The 13582-nt window shown below is 38.1% G+C and overlaps 8 protein-coding genes across 11 annotated transcripts; 4 read left to right on the forward strand and 4 right to left on the reverse strand.

Annotated features, from left to right (window-relative positions):
• Window positions 1–816: 816 nt before the first annotated feature.
• Window positions 817–2861, reverse strand: Gasu_59160 (CTD small phosphatase like). 2 transcript variants are annotated; one of them, XM_005702889.1, is made up of 3 exons: window positions 2685–2861; window positions 1682–2634; window positions 817–1631 (listed from the first exon to the last, which is right to left on the reverse strand). In XM_005702889.1, the coding sequence occupies exons 1-3, from the start codon at window positions 2741–2743 to the stop codon at window positions 1171–1173; spliced, it is 1473 nt and encodes a 490-aa protein (XP_005702946.1). In that variant the 5' UTR covers window positions 2744–2861; the 3' UTR covers window positions 817–1170. The 2 variants fall into 2 exon arrangements, with proteins under 2 accessions (XP_005702946.1, XP_005702947.1); XM_005702890.1 differs by having other exon boundaries at window positions 1097–1631.
• A 225-nt stretch (window positions 2862–3086) lies between these two features.
• Gasu_59170 (14-3-3 protein-like protein) lies at window positions 3087–4161 on the reverse strand. Its single transcript, XM_005702891.1, has 3 exons — window positions 4086–4161; window positions 3712–4030; window positions 3087–3654 (listed from the first exon to the last, which is right to left on the reverse strand). The coding sequence occupies exons 1-3, from the start codon at window positions 4153–4155 to the stop codon at window positions 3246–3248; spliced, it is 798 nt and encodes a 265-aa protein (XP_005702948.1). The 5' UTR covers window positions 4156–4161; the 3' UTR covers window positions 3087–3245.
• A 5-nt stretch (window positions 4162–4166) lies between these two features.
• Gasu_59180 (putative ferritin, chloroplast precursor) lies at window positions 4167–5291 on the reverse strand. The gene has a single exon (XM_005702892.1). The coding sequence runs from the start codon at window positions 5283–5285 to the stop codon at window positions 4386–4388; it is 900 nt and encodes a 299-aa protein (XP_005702949.1). The 5' UTR covers window positions 5286–5291; the 3' UTR covers window positions 4167–4385.
• A 90-nt stretch (window positions 5292–5381) lies between these two features.
• On the forward strand, window positions 5382–7607 carry Gasu_59190 (MFS transporter, PAT family). 2 transcript variants are annotated; one of them, XM_005702893.1, is made up of 10 exons: window positions 5382–5919; window positions 5965–6068; window positions 6116–6205; window positions 6261–6435; window positions 6484–6586; window positions 6640–6769; window positions 6819–6931; window positions 6976–7057; window positions 7102–7367; window positions 7421–7607. In XM_005702893.1, the coding sequence occupies exons 1-10, from the start codon at window positions 5508–5510 to the stop codon at window positions 7533–7535; spliced, it is 1590 nt and encodes a 529-aa protein (XP_005702950.1). In that variant the 5' UTR covers window positions 5382–5507; the 3' UTR covers window positions 7536–7607. The 2 variants fall into 2 exon arrangements, with proteins under 2 accessions (XP_005702950.1, XP_005702951.1); XM_005702894.1 differs by having other exon boundaries at window positions 7102–7363.
• A 4-nt stretch (window positions 7608–7611) lies between these two features.
• Window positions 7612–9112, forward strand: Gasu_59200 (uncharacterized protein). The gene is made up of 7 exons (XM_005702895.1): window positions 7612–7742; window positions 7789–7888; window positions 7947–8070; window positions 8119–8193; window positions 8242–8333; window positions 8381–8730; window positions 8803–9112. Exons 1-7 carry the CDS (start codon window positions 7664–7666, stop codon window positions 9063–9065), a joined length of 1083 nt encoding a protein of 360 aa, XP_005702952.1. The 5' UTR covers window positions 7612–7663; the 3' UTR covers window positions 9066–9112.
• Window positions 9113–9121: 9 nt separating this feature from the next.
• Window positions 9122–11182, forward strand: Gasu_59210 (T-complex protein 1 subunit). The gene is made up of 6 exons (XM_005702896.1): window positions 9122–9354; window positions 9436–9537; window positions 9590–10075; window positions 10127–10468; window positions 10518–10904; window positions 10995–11182. The coding sequence occupies exons 1-6, from the start codon at window positions 9211–9213 to the stop codon at window positions 11124–11126; spliced, it is 1593 nt and encodes a 530-aa protein (XP_005702953.1). The 5' UTR covers window positions 9122–9210; the 3' UTR covers window positions 11127–11182.
• Window positions 11183–11186: 4 nt separating this feature from the next.
• On the reverse strand, window positions 11187–12651 carry Gasu_59220 (proteasome family protein). 2 transcript variants are annotated; one of them, XM_005702897.1, is made up of 6 exons: window positions 12135–12651; window positions 11760–12084; window positions 11553–11705; window positions 11370–11506; window positions 11278–11324; window positions 11187–11233 (listed from the first exon to the last, which is right to left on the reverse strand). In XM_005702897.1, the coding sequence occupies exons 1-6, from the start codon at window positions 12558–12560 to the stop codon at window positions 11212–11214; spliced, it is 1110 nt and encodes a 369-aa protein (XP_005702954.1). In that variant the 5' UTR covers window positions 12561–12651; the 3' UTR covers window positions 11187–11211. The 2 variants fall into 2 exon arrangements, with proteins under 2 accessions (XP_005702954.1, XP_005702955.1); XM_005702898.1 differs by lacking the exon at window positions 11187–11233 and having other exon boundaries at window positions 11297–11506.
• A 30-nt stretch (window positions 12652–12681) lies between these two features.
• On the forward strand, window positions 12682–13582 carry Gasu_59230 (uncharacterized protein). Its single transcript, XM_005702899.1, has 2 exons — window positions 12682–12827; window positions 12877–13582. Exons 1-2 carry the CDS (start codon window positions 12715–12717, stop codon window positions 13544–13546), a joined length of 783 nt encoding a protein of 260 aa, XP_005702956.1. The 5' UTR covers window positions 12682–12714; the 3' UTR covers window positions 13547–13582.

Here is a 13582-nt window from a genome sequence, read left to right on the forward strand (position 1 = left end):
ATTCGTAATAATCGTCGACTGTTGGTATCCAAAAGTGAGTTTTGGCCGACCAAAAGACTGCAAAACAGAGAAACACATTGAAAAGATATAACACTGCATTGACCCAGGCAACGGCTTCGACTGCATTGATAGCGGAACGATCATTCGCCGCATCGAGAATACCAGTGGAAGGCCTAGCTGCAGTAGCAACTCCGGCAGCTATGAACCTATGTCACATCTATTTAACCATATTCAAAGAGTTACACGATAACATACCACCAGACCATCCAGAAGGTGTTTAGCAGAGCTTCTATCCACCATAATTCAGTCACTCTATGTGCGAACAGAGTCCAGAGAGAAAAAACAACGAATCCTATGGCAAACACCAGACCAAGTGCACCTACTGCTATCATATACTTGCAGATTGCAGTAACACCAGCTGGTTCTGCTAGCGATGCCTTGTATGCACAAAAGTCACCAGTGATGTGAGGTGGAGACTTGTCAAATATATTAAACTCTGCGTTACTGACTAGAGCGTCGATGACAACAGAAAAAACTGTACAGGTGAAATTGGTTAGAGAGAGAAAGGCAAAGAGAGAGGATACAGCTTACTGAAAGTGCAAGTGTAGAATGACAACTTGGTTAGATAGAAAATCCAAGTCTGAGTGTAAGGAAAAAGTTTCTCAAGACGACCCTGTAATCTACCCTTTGCCATTCACTCAAGTTTCAATAAACAACGATGAGTTGTTTTCTCAAAGCAAAGAGGGAGTTAATTTTAGGTCCTCCCACGTGGGGATTGCAGATCAACCAATCACAATTGGCTTTTGCTCACCAAGAGCATGAACGGATTAGAGCTGGACATTTCTACCATTCTCCTTTTCTGTTCCATTTCAAGTGTAGAAAATCTCTACCACAATTGAGAGAATAATTACCGTGGAATCAATCAAAGTTTCAGAATATCTATAATACGGAAATAGATGAAACATATATATATATATAAAGCCCTTCATAATAAATAAAAATTAATATAGCTCTTGATAGTTTTATTGGTTTCGATGTATATAGCCGTTCAATGTTGTTGACTCTCAAAAAAGAGGCATCATTCAGGTACAAAAAGGCAGAAACAAAACACTGGTAGAGGCAATTCTTCAACAATTTTTCTCATTCGGCATAGGAGCGAAAAATAGCACATTAAGATACCGTTACAAATATATCTTTCTCATCGTCAAAGTGGAATCTATCAGTTGAATCCATGTACATTACGTTGCGACAGTGTGCCACAAGATCTGCAAGATGGAACCGCTTACTCAAGAATGGACGAACATCCTCACAATTCGATAGTTGCTTCAAAAACGGTAAGAGATCCAGGAGTTCTCTATCTTCACTATCATCAACCCACGTAGTTATGGGGATACCATTTTCAACTTGTAAACCAAATGCTTGAGGAGAATTGTCGAGGATAACACACTTGCTCAGATCTCTACCCAGGACTCTCAAATCCTTCAAAAAATTGCCTTCAATAAACACACAACTATCTCGGAAAGCCCGATGTCTGAAATAGCTTCCTTCTGGATCCAATAAATTTAGTATAGTATCTGCATATGCCTGCTGTGAGGCAGTAAAAACAATGACTTCAAAATATTTTCTGATTTCTATTTTCAACAGTGAGCTAATGGAATCGAAAAGCCTTACGATATCTTACCACTGAGAAAATAGTCTAAAAAAGGACGTTTCTTGGCATAGACGAGATACTCTGTTCCTCCAAAGTATACAGGAAAGATCAAGTCGGCACTTTGACAAGGATCTGTAGAGCAATGAACGAGAGTTTCATCCAAGTCCAAAACTAAAGTGATCTGTGGGTCACTTGGATTCTTCGATGGAACACAAAGTGAAGGAAAATTACAAATGTCATTGGCATTGGGCAAGGCTGCAATGAATTCATATGGTTCCATGTCTTCCACTAGAAAAGGTCTCTCAGATGGATCCTGTTCCAAATTTGCAGCATCACAATGTTCCATATTCATATGATTCATGTCTTCTGGTTGTTCAGGATCGTCCAAAACCATAGGAGTGACAGTTAAAGAATTATCGCTCTCGTACTCTTCAATGTTTGTTGTCGATATCATTGGCTCCTCTTCATGTTCATGGGCAGGAGGAGTTGTTGGTGTCTTGGGCTTTTGGAAGAAAGTGTAAATGGGAGAAAATATGGTGTCAAATGAGTTTTTCAGTGTTTTCTTTTTCCTTCGCCGAGTATTTGAGCTTAAGACACTTTTGCTCAGACTTGATTTTTTCTTAGACCGTGAATTTCTCGAGGAGTCTTCCGAATCGTTTCCATCATCGTTGATATCTGCTCCAGTCGATGCTCTATAGGAATTAGGTGTGAACTCATATTTCTCTATATAGTCATCAATGCGAGATTGACGACTATGTTTTCTAACAAGTTGGCTCAGGTCAATGGATCTCAAATAGGAATGCCGTTCTTCATCTTCAAAACCTGCAGGATGAGTGTATGGAAATTCTGTAGTCCAGTCCAAGTCCTCGTTACAGCTCTCTTCGTCTTGCTGTGTCCTCAACTTTAGCGAGCTTTTTACACTACTTTTCTTCTCTTTGTATGCACTGGGACTGTTTCCAAACAACAAAGACCTATCAAGTGAACTACTCGAAAAATATGAACCTGCGTTCTAAAACACAAGTAAGTAACCTACTTTTCTGTTGTCAGTGCAAGTGTTTGAGGTTCTGGACCCTCTACAAGGGCAGTCTTCATAAGTTTCTCGCTAAAAATTTCTTCTTTTCAAAGTCAACCAAGTGAAAGTTGCTAGGAAGAGAAAAGGCGCCAAGTTCACTTAGGTGGATTTCTAATATGTATCTTTGGGAGCAGAAGGAGGGCTCTCCAAATTTCCCTTTGCCCATTAAAAATTTTGCACGTGTCCTGTGCTGATAGAGAATCCTCTTAGACACTAGGAAAGATGGAGTGTCTAATTGAGATCATTCCTTTGTGAAGCCATGTGGCAATGACTGTGTGTGACAAACAACAACTAGAGTAACTATTAATGTACTGTCTATTTACCGGTCTTCCATGCAGGTGCCTATGAATATATAAAAGAACAATGTGGAAAAAACCCTACAAAAAACAAAAGAAACATAGTGTTATTTATGCCATCACCAAGAAAATGAAACAACACAAGATGACAATAATAGAAACTTTGCTAGTCAGGTTATATCTAATCTATTCTCGTACAATAAACACAATATTATAATTACTCGGGCTATTTCGTACTATCCTTTTCTGCTTCCGCAACAGGAGCTGATTGTTTTTGTATTCCATCTTCCTCTTCATCACCCATATCTGAAGTCCACAAGGTCAGATTATCGCGTAAAAGTTGCATGATTAGGGTAGAATCCTTATAATTTTCTTCAGAGAGTGTATCTAACTCTGCTATAGCGTCATCAAAGGCCTTTTTTGCAAGCTGACAGGCACGGTCAGGTGAATTAAGGATTTCATAGTAAAATACGGAGAAATTTAGAGCCAAACCTAAACGAATAGGATGAGTAGTGGGCAATTCCACATTTGCAACATCGGATGCCGTCTTATAAGCTTCCAGAGAATTCTGTGCTGCATTTTTGCGATCGTCATCATTGAGGAACTCTGCCATGTACCTAAAATAGTCACCCTTCCTAGAAGACTGAATAAGTTCTATATTCAAGAGACTCTAACAAAAGTGGATTTCTTACATTTTGTGATAGAATACTTTACTTTCACTAGTTTTGGCACTAGGAATAAGATGTTCCTCCACTATTTTCAACACATCCTTACAAGTAGTTGCTAATTCAACTTCAATACTCTCTCGATATTCCTTACAGAGACTAATGCGGGTTTGATTATTTTTCTTCTCTTCCTTATGTTCAACTGCCGAAATTATTCTCCAAGAAGCTCTTTGAGAACCAATCACGTTTTTATAAGCAACAGATAACAAATTACGTTCTTCTACGGTTAGCTCTGGTGTGTCTTGACCAACTTCCAAAGCGACCTTGCGAATCTCATTTACCATTTCTTTTGTCCCAATAGTCATATAAAACAAGTTCCAAATACTACCAAGACTACCTACCGTTATAACGTTCTGCCTGTTCGGCAAGTTTTGTCAAGTAAATAGTTTTTTCTCTTTGTTGGGCGTCCATATGTGATGTGCCTTGCTGTGGAGAACTCAGAACTCAAAGGTCCGTTTTAGCGACTTGAAGTATTATTTTACAAAACTCTCTCTCTCTCTTTCTTCCTAAACAGATAGTACTGGTGGCAAGTGAGCAAGTCACCCAACAAAAACGGATTGGAAGGATGGAATGTTTCGGCCAAGCTGAAATTCTTCATTTTAATCAACCGCTGTGAAAACAACAACAATGTATCCGATGACTCATAACAATTTTCTATCGATATCATAAACGCCATGACCAGTACCTACTCTCTTTATCTGCGCAACATATTCTGCAGCAACCTTTATGGCTCCCACTTGATGCTCCAAATATTTCTCCACAAAGTCTTGTAACTGAACATCTTCAGCTTCTGTTGCAACTTTATGCAATTGCAACAATTTCCTGTAAACATACTTTTCCAACTGTAAGTGCAGATCCATCGCATATAGCACATCCGACGTGGCATCAACGCTTTCGAAACCCATTTCTGGAAGTGCAATAGGCTTCAATACCACTCTTCCACCTCTTGCGTTTTGATATTGAATAAACTCATGAGCATGTTGTCTTTCCTCGATTGACTGTTCGTTGAAGTATTTTGCAAATCCTGGAAGAGCCACAGTATCTCTATCAAAAAAGGCAAAGAGTCCGTGATAAACATAGGAAGCCGTGTATTCGACACAAATATGGTTATTCAAAGCTTCTTCACAACGACAATCATAACCCACATTAACTCTAGTCTCCCGTTCTTCGAGTTCATCCCGTCGAAAGACCAACTCTTTCGAAGGACTTTCTTTACTCAAGTCTACAGGAGCAAACTCAAGTCTCTCTTTACCCGAAGTGGACTTGTTTTCCTGTGAACACTGAGGTCCGTTGTCGCGTTTTTTCAAGACAACTAAAATATTTTTGTTCTTTCTAGAGGATTGAAAAACTTTCAAACTATTTGTAGTTTTCTTGTCTATCACACATTGACTATTATGAACAAAGTGACAACGACTATTAATCTGATACAAGGTGTTCATAAATGCAGCCATATTCCACGAGTCTTGATAAACCAATAGTGGATTTTTCATTGTCATTTTATTATAAACTGACGAGTAGAAAATTGTGTGTATTTCCATCATTATGCTGTTAGACCACTTTTTGTGTTCATCATACTGAAGGATAGAACAAGTAAGTGACTATTGTGACAAAAGGAATCTTCAGAAAAAGGCAATAGAAATAGTAAAAAGGCCATTCCATTTTCAAAATTGTGTCTTTTCATTGGGTGTGGCACGTGAAAGAGGAGTGTTGTTTTAAGCGCACTGTTCTAAAACAAGTTTATACAACCAACCGTTGTTTGTTTCATGGTTTTGAAGAGGCATCTAACGGGTTCAAAGTTTTTAGGAAAACAGTTAGGTATAGTGTCTAGTCACAATTCTGAACAAGTACCGGTTGGTAGTGTGCACGAAAAATGCACTGTTGACAGTGACAAACGCGATATGATTGCAGTAGAACAAGTAAATAGTGACGACCTCGAAAGGAAAGACTCCAAAGTACATAGTTTTTGCAGGAACGAAATTCCTTCTCTTGTTCTTCTTACTAGTCTATACTTTCTACAAGGCCTTCCTATGGGCCTGATGTTTGGTTCTATTCCTTTTCTTATGCAGGAAAGAGCAAGTTATACTCAAATTGGAATATTTACTCTTGCAACATATCCCTACTCTCTGAAGCTCCTTTGGAGTCCACTGGTAGATGGCTATTATTCAAGAAGAATGGGTAAATGACTTTGTTCATGTTTTGCTTTTACTGATGGGTTAAAAGGTCGTAGAAAAACATGGATTATTCCCGTTCAAACTTTATCTGGGCTTTCACTGGTGTTATGTGGCAAGAAGATAGAAAGTTGGGTAGAAAATGTGCAAGTGACTGTAAGTAGAATAGGTTGGGTTGTTCTGTAGTAACCTTTATGTGATAGCCCTTGACTGTGATAAGTTTTTTGTTAGTCTTGATGGTTGCTACACAAGATATTGCAGTAGATGGCTGGGCACTTACTATGTTGTCAAAGGTTTTGTGATGTTACTTTCTTTTGACTCGATGTCTCAACAAGATACTTTCTGTAGACGTTCATTGGCTATGCGTCCACTTGTCAGTCTTTAGGTGTTACTTGTGGTTTTTTCAGTTCTTTTACTGGTTTCCTTGCCTTGAGCGACGAATACTTTTGTGATACTTATATTCGATTTTTTATTGGAGGACAAGGAGCTCTACTATCTTTATCAGGAATGCTTATATTAACTGGTAAGATACAGTTATATAGTATGTAAAGTCTCTTTGAAATCTTGTTAGGTATTCTATATTTGTGCCTTACTGCCGTATTGATTATTCTTAAACGAGAAGATCCTCCACCAAGAAGTGCATCTACTTGCAAAGTTTCAACTTTTTTCCATCAGTATGTTATTATATCTATTTCATTATATTCTTTTAACTGACAAGGGATAAAAGATTGTATCGTTTGATGCAGCTTCCTAATTTAAGGACTTTGATTGGAGTTTTATTATTAGCAAAAATAGCTTTTGCTGTACAGGACAATGTATATTCCTTAAAGCTTTTAGAACGTGGTTTTCGTCGTCAGGTATTTCCATTAGACATTATTTATGTAGAAAATTGAAATAGAAGAAAAGGATTTGGCATTCGTTGCTATATTTCAACTACCGTTTCAAGTATTGGGCACTATTTTGATTGGCCGTTGGTCTACAGGAGTGAAACCTTTATCTCCCTATTTGTTAGGATACAAGTGAGTGAAACTCTTAAAGTACATTTCATTTCATATTTCTCTAGGTTAAGACTCATTTTGATGATACCTTGTACACTTGTCATCGTTTTGATTGAAAAGAATAATCAGTCTCGTTATTTCATTTGGGTAATGAGAATAACTCTATTGAATCACCCAACTGATTGTATTAGGTTGTTATTTTGAATATATTATATCACATTGCCAGCGATGTTTTGATGTTTGTTTCTATGGGAGCCTACTTTGCTCGCATATCAGATGAAAATATTGGCGGAACTTATTTGACTTTATTGAATACGTTGCAGAATTTGGGTGGAACATGGCCTAAATTGTTGGCACTTTTGTTTGTAGATCGTCTTACATGGAAACATTGTGAATCGCAATCTTCGTTGCTAGACATGACTCATGAAGTGGTTTGTAAAGTTTGGGTTGATGGTATGTATGTAAACTAGTTGTTGAATATATTGTTATCCTTTCTCTATCATTTATAAGGTTACTATCTTTGTTCTTTTTTGTGTCTATTGGTGGGTGCTTTATTAATGCCTTGGATTCAACTACGAATCAGATATTTGGAAACTTTACCTCCAGAAAGTTTTGCTTTGGATGAATAATACTCTCTTCTTTTCGTTTTGTGGAATCATTGTATTCTCTTTCATTAGATAAATATCTTATTGTTTGGGAAATGAGTTTATTTTTTCATAATCTATGAGATTCCCATAGCACGCTGTGAGAAGAATGGCTTTCTGTTGTCTGGCTGTGATTGGTTATCTCCCTTTTGTTCCAGTCTCTTCCTTATGGACAACAACACATCCTAGTAAGGAACCTAGTAGTTTTATTAATAAAATAATAAAATATAAAAGAATCCTGTTGGAAGAGACGCTCAGGTTCTTACTCTGCATTTCGTAGAAAGATTGGTCGTGTTTCTTGTGTGGTTGAAGGTTCCTCGCAAAATATGGAAGTGTAGGTTTATACTTTTGTTATACTTCCCATTCAAGGAGGATTCTTATGGATATTGTAGCAAAAGCGGAGCTGATTGGAAGATACTGGAAAGTGACTCTAGTGACCAACAACAAATGGCTATTCTGTCCAAAGTAGGAAACTTGGAGCAAATAACACTCCATCACGCACCTTCAAATCAACAGGTAAATGACATTTGTTGCCAAAAAGTTGATGAGCAAATAGAGAATAAGGTACAAGTTGTTCTGTTTGGTGCTACAGTCACCAGTTGGAAGAAGAACCAAGTGGAGAGATTTTTCCTTTCTCAAGTTAGTCATCATTATTTGTTATCAAGCTATGATTGAACGGTATCCAAGGAAGCTGACTTTAGTGGACAAAAGCCTATTCGAGGTGGCATACCTCTTTGTTTTCCGCAGTTTGGTCCTTATGGTCCTTTGGCACAACATGGGCAAGTGTTTAAGTAGGAAGTTACCTTTTTGATGACTGATAGAGTAGGTTTGCTCGAATATCCTATTGGCATTTGAAACAGATGGGAACAACTCAAGATCGGTCAGCCAATGGACTAATACTTTCCTTATCCAACCAAGATTTGAATTCAGCTTTGATATCTTCATGGCCATTTTTATTTACAGCAGAATATCAAATTATTTTAGGTTTTGATGGCTTAGAAACTCACTTCAGAGTACGAAATGATGGAGAAGAACCTTTTTCGTTTACTTTTGCTTTTCACAACTATTTCGATGTATCTGATGTTTCTAGTTGTCAAATCTTTGGTTTGGAAAATATTCCTTATTGTGACCGTCGAAAGAATGACGAGTGGAGTGAAGGTGAAGAAAACTTGTCAGGTAAGAAACACTGGAATGTGTGGTTATAGACTCTATGCACATATAATAATATTGTTATTGGAATGTGCCAAGGTTTTCAAATGATGGAGCCTGTGGACAGGATTTACTCTTCTACTCCTGATGAACTCGCTATATTTGACTCTTCCAAGCTGCAGATTATTAAAATAAAAAAGTATCATTTGCCAGATTCCACTTTGTGGAATCCATTTGGTATACAAGGTTCGGATCCCGGTTGGAAACGGTTCCTTTGTTTGGAACCGGGGGCAATCAAGAGTCCCATTCATTTGAAACCTGGTGAGGAATGGCAAGGATCTCAACTGATTCAAAGTGAATAAAACGGGATATTTCTTATGTGGAATTCAATAGTGTTCATTTCTTTTGTTATTTTATTCGTCTAGATCATTCGATGGAGTTGAATTGGTGGATTGATTGAATTGGCGCGTCAGTCTCCTGTTGTGACGAAGAAAACGACAAAGGAAGATGCAAGTACCACGATATCAAGGTCCAGCACCTCACGTTTTGAAGAGAGATACTTCTGAAGAAAAAGGTGAGGAGGCTCGCATGTCTTCCTTCATCGGGGCTTTGGCACTCTGCGACTTGGTCAAGACAACTTTGGGTCCAAAGGTATGTTTGTATTCACACACACACACATATATATATATAGATATATATATTCATGTTCTCGAAATACTGAATATTGGCAAGGGAATGGATAAGATCTTACAATCAGCAAGTGGTGATATCATCGTAACCAATGACGGCGCAACTATTTTGAAATCTGTCAGTATCGATAACGCTGCTGCAAAAGTAAGATTGTTTTGTGGACATGGTTCGATGGTATTCTTACTCGTGAGAAAAGATACTAGTAGATATATCGAAAACCCAAGACGACGAGATAGGCGATGGAACTACTTCGGTGTGCTGTTTAGCTGGAGAACTACTCCGCGAAGCTGAGAAGCTCCTTGATGCAAAGATTCATCCACAACTTGTAGTATCTGGTTACCGTATAGCTGCTAATGCTGCACAAAAAGCTTTACAAGAAGCTGCAATGGACCACGGAGCCAATTTTGAGCAGCTTAAACAAGACCTTTTCTATATCGCAAAGACTACCCTTAGTTCGAAACTTTTGGCACAGTCACGTGACCACTTTGCCAAAATGGCTGTTGAAGCAGTTCTTCGATTGAAGGGTAGCACCAACTTGGATCATATCCAGTTTATTAAGAAGACTGGAGGCAACTTGTCTGATTCTTATTTAGATGAAGGGTTTATTTTGGAAAAAACTTTAGGTGTTGGTCAACCAAAACGAGTGGAGAACGCAAAGATATTGATAGCCAACACTCCAATGGTAAGTTTTCAAACTGGAGTCTTACAGTTATTGGTTAATGCAACAATATAGGATACCGATAAGATAAAAGTATATGGTGCTCGTGTACGTGTGGATAGTTACAACAAAGTTGCAGAAATAGAAGAAGCTGAACAAAAGAAAATGTTGGAAAAGTGTCAAAAGATACTTAATCATGGCATTAATTGTTTCGTCAATCGACAGTTGATTTATAATCGTCCGGAACAGTTCTTTACTGATCATGGAATAATGGCCATTGAACATGCAGACTTTGATGGTGTAGAACGATTGGCTCTTGTGACTGGAGGAGAAGTAGTTTCTACATTTGATCATCCCGAGTTGGTAAAGCTAGGTCATTGTGGTCTGATTGAAGAGAGTATGATTGGAGAGGACAGGGTAAGTATTTCCAAAGAATGAAAGAAAAGTTCTCATATTTAGTTGTAAGGTTATTCGTTTCTCCAACTGTGCTGCAAAGGAAGCTTGTACTATTGTATTGAGAGGTGCAAACAAACAAATTTTAGATGAAGCCGAACGCTCCTTACACGATGCGCTGTGTGTTCTTTCACAAACTGTGAATCATTCAAAGGTTGTGTATGGAGGTGGTTCAGCAGAAATGTTAATGGCAAAGGCAGTTGACGAGGTTGCTAAAACCATTCCTGGAAAACAGTCACTTGCTGTGGAAGGCTTTGCTAGAGCATTGCGTGCTATTCCAACTATAGTTGCGGATAATGCAGGTTTTGATGCTACGGAACTCATTTCGGAAATGCGTGCAGCTCATCAAAAGGGTGAGAAGGAAGCAGGTATAGATATTCAAAATGGAATACTAGGAAATGTAAGTTGTGTGTTGAATTGCAAATGATGAATTCTGAAATGCATATGTATGTATATATATATATATATATATATATATATATATATATAGATGGCCAAGTTGCATGTCTTGGAGTCGTTCAAGTTGAAATCTTATATGGTCTCGTCAGCTACGGAAGCTGCAGAAATGATCATTCGAGTAGATGACATCATTAAAGCAGCTCCTAGAAGAAGAGAAGAATAGTTATTGTTTGTGAAACAAGTTATTAAACTCGGAGATACTTTAATGTTTTGTCAAAGAGGCCTTGACATGTTGTTGTCTTACTTGATCAATCGTTGCAATCAATTCTGCTACATTGGTTTTGCACATTTCTAATCTTTTTTGTAGAGGATACCAATGTTCTTTGATGAACACACGTTGAGATGCGCGTATTACTCGAATCTACCAACTTTTTAGAAAAAAAACCAAACTAAAAGAAATACAGACCACTTGACGCATCTGATCGATTTTGGCCTCCATAAGACCTAAACACACTGCTTGAATGACCCAATGTTCCAATTCTTCTTGTTCCACTTGTAAAGTTTTCGCAGCCAATGAGTAAGGAATTTCACTTTGTTCGACACCTAACTTCAATGAGTTTCTATCCAAGTATTCCTATTAACTACTCACCTAAAGATGCCAATGACAACAGTCGCATTTTGTTCAAACATGCTTCATAGTCAAAACCTGCTTCTTCAAAATAGATGGGGTTGCGATGCACAAAATCTACAAAGGCCTCCAACTTTTCGGAAACGAAAATTTGTAAGAGTTCAAAGAGCAGTGCTGTACAAATAATATTATATAAGCTCTGAAGAATTGTTCTCATCATCTACTTACCATGTTGTTTGGTATTCTTCAACCTTTGAATGGCATCCAAATCCAATAGTTCATCAAAGCGATACAATTTGGGTTGTCTTATAGCTTCCTTACAAGCTTTCACTGCATAGGACTCTACTCCAGTCAACACATCTTCTCCTTCACCGTTAAATGTTTCCAATAACTTTACATGAAACTCGAAAGCTTGCGTTTCGTTGTTGCATTCATCAAACGCCTCTGTAATGGTTTGATAAAACCTTCTTCTGTCTTGTTTGGATGGAGACCATACGTCAAGAAAGAATTCTGCTCTTGTCAAAGCTGGTGCCAACGCTTGCAACATATTGACCTATTCCAAGTATATAATAAAAGCAAGAAAATCTATCTCTTTCCACTCACTTTGGAAGCTACTTGAACATTCAAGATAAACAACTCCAAGCGTTGTGAAGTTTCCGTCTCTGGGATGGAGTTGTACAGTCGAGTCACCGTCCGAAGTCGTAAAGGACCAAATGGTTCACTTTGTGCCAACTTTTGTGCCAAGTGTGTTGCCAATTTGAATCTATCTACTTGATTGGAAAATATAAAGCCCGAAATCACTTGAACGCAACCTTCGAGACTTTCTTCGTAGCTGTGATCCGTGCGCTTATCTGATGGAGGGTCATTAAAAGCGACGATGAGCGTGTCTACTAAAAGGGATGCAACTTTTTCCGTATTCTGTTGAGCCAAAAGTTGTTGTATTTGTGAACCAAGTTGTTGTTGACAGTTTGTGTTGGTTTCAAGGAAGTCGATACAGGCATGGAGTTCCACGTCGATTTCGGCAGTCATGATGATAATCAATAAATACCCAATAGTATGTGATGAAGCAATCTTTCAACCTTCTAAAGTTGACTATCATCAACATGTTTAGAAAGTTTCTTATGGAATAGACTTAAGCGAAACAATGTCCTCAACACTATTCTGTGGGTCATTCTCATTTTACATGATGGAACAAGTCGTTTTGTCTTTGTTTCCAAAAGGATGGACAAAGGAAGAAATATTAGAAAAAGCCCAAAACATACAACAACTTGGCATTTCTAGAGGTCTCAATTATCGGTAAGTACAAAGTCATATCTTTCTAAAGTTTGATCACGTTATTTTCTAGTTGTGTGGAAAGTGGCCAGTTCTTAAGAGTTGGTCTCGTTCAACACCCATTCTATTCAGAAATTTTGGAAAAGAAACCTTTGAGAGAACAAAGAATACTTGAGATTGGTTGTGGCTTTGGTATTGATACTCGTTATTTGATCCAACAAGGAGTTGTTAAGGAGAATATCCTTGCCATTGACGTTGCTCCTGCTTTTATTGAGCTGGGATTCGAACTATTCGAAGACCGAGAGTTATTGGAGTCTTGTTTCCAAATAAAGAGTGTTGGAGATGAAGACTTTGTAAGTTTTATCCGGAATGAGTTTTCGGGAAACCCTATCGATTTGGTTACCGCATTCCAAGTGCTTCATACGATTCCTCAGTATAATGAGAAAGTTGCCAATGATGTGTATCAACTTGTTCAACCATCCAAGGGAATATTTATGGGTATTACTCAAGGAATTCCTGAAGAGAAACAAGAACCTCTTTACTTCGACCGCAAAGGAGATCCTCGTGTAGCCCACACCAAACAGTCTCTAACCAACATGTTGAAAGGAGCTGGCTTTCAGAGAATCAAGATGCAGTTTTTGGAAAGACACACATATGAGAATGGTTGGACCGGTGATACTGATACGATGACTGACATAGCTGGTCGAAGACAGCCTTTGGCGTTTATCGCTTTTGTGGAATGAAACTCCTCATCTGAGACAATAATATCTATTTGTCTA

This window comes from Galdieria sulphuraria (genome assembly GCF_000341285.1).
Source record: "Galdieria sulphuraria unplaced genomic scaffold scaf_65, whole genome shotgun sequence".
Lineage (NCBI taxonomy): Eukaryota > Rhodophyta > Bangiophyceae > Galdieriales > Galdieriaceae > Galdieria > Galdieria sulphuraria.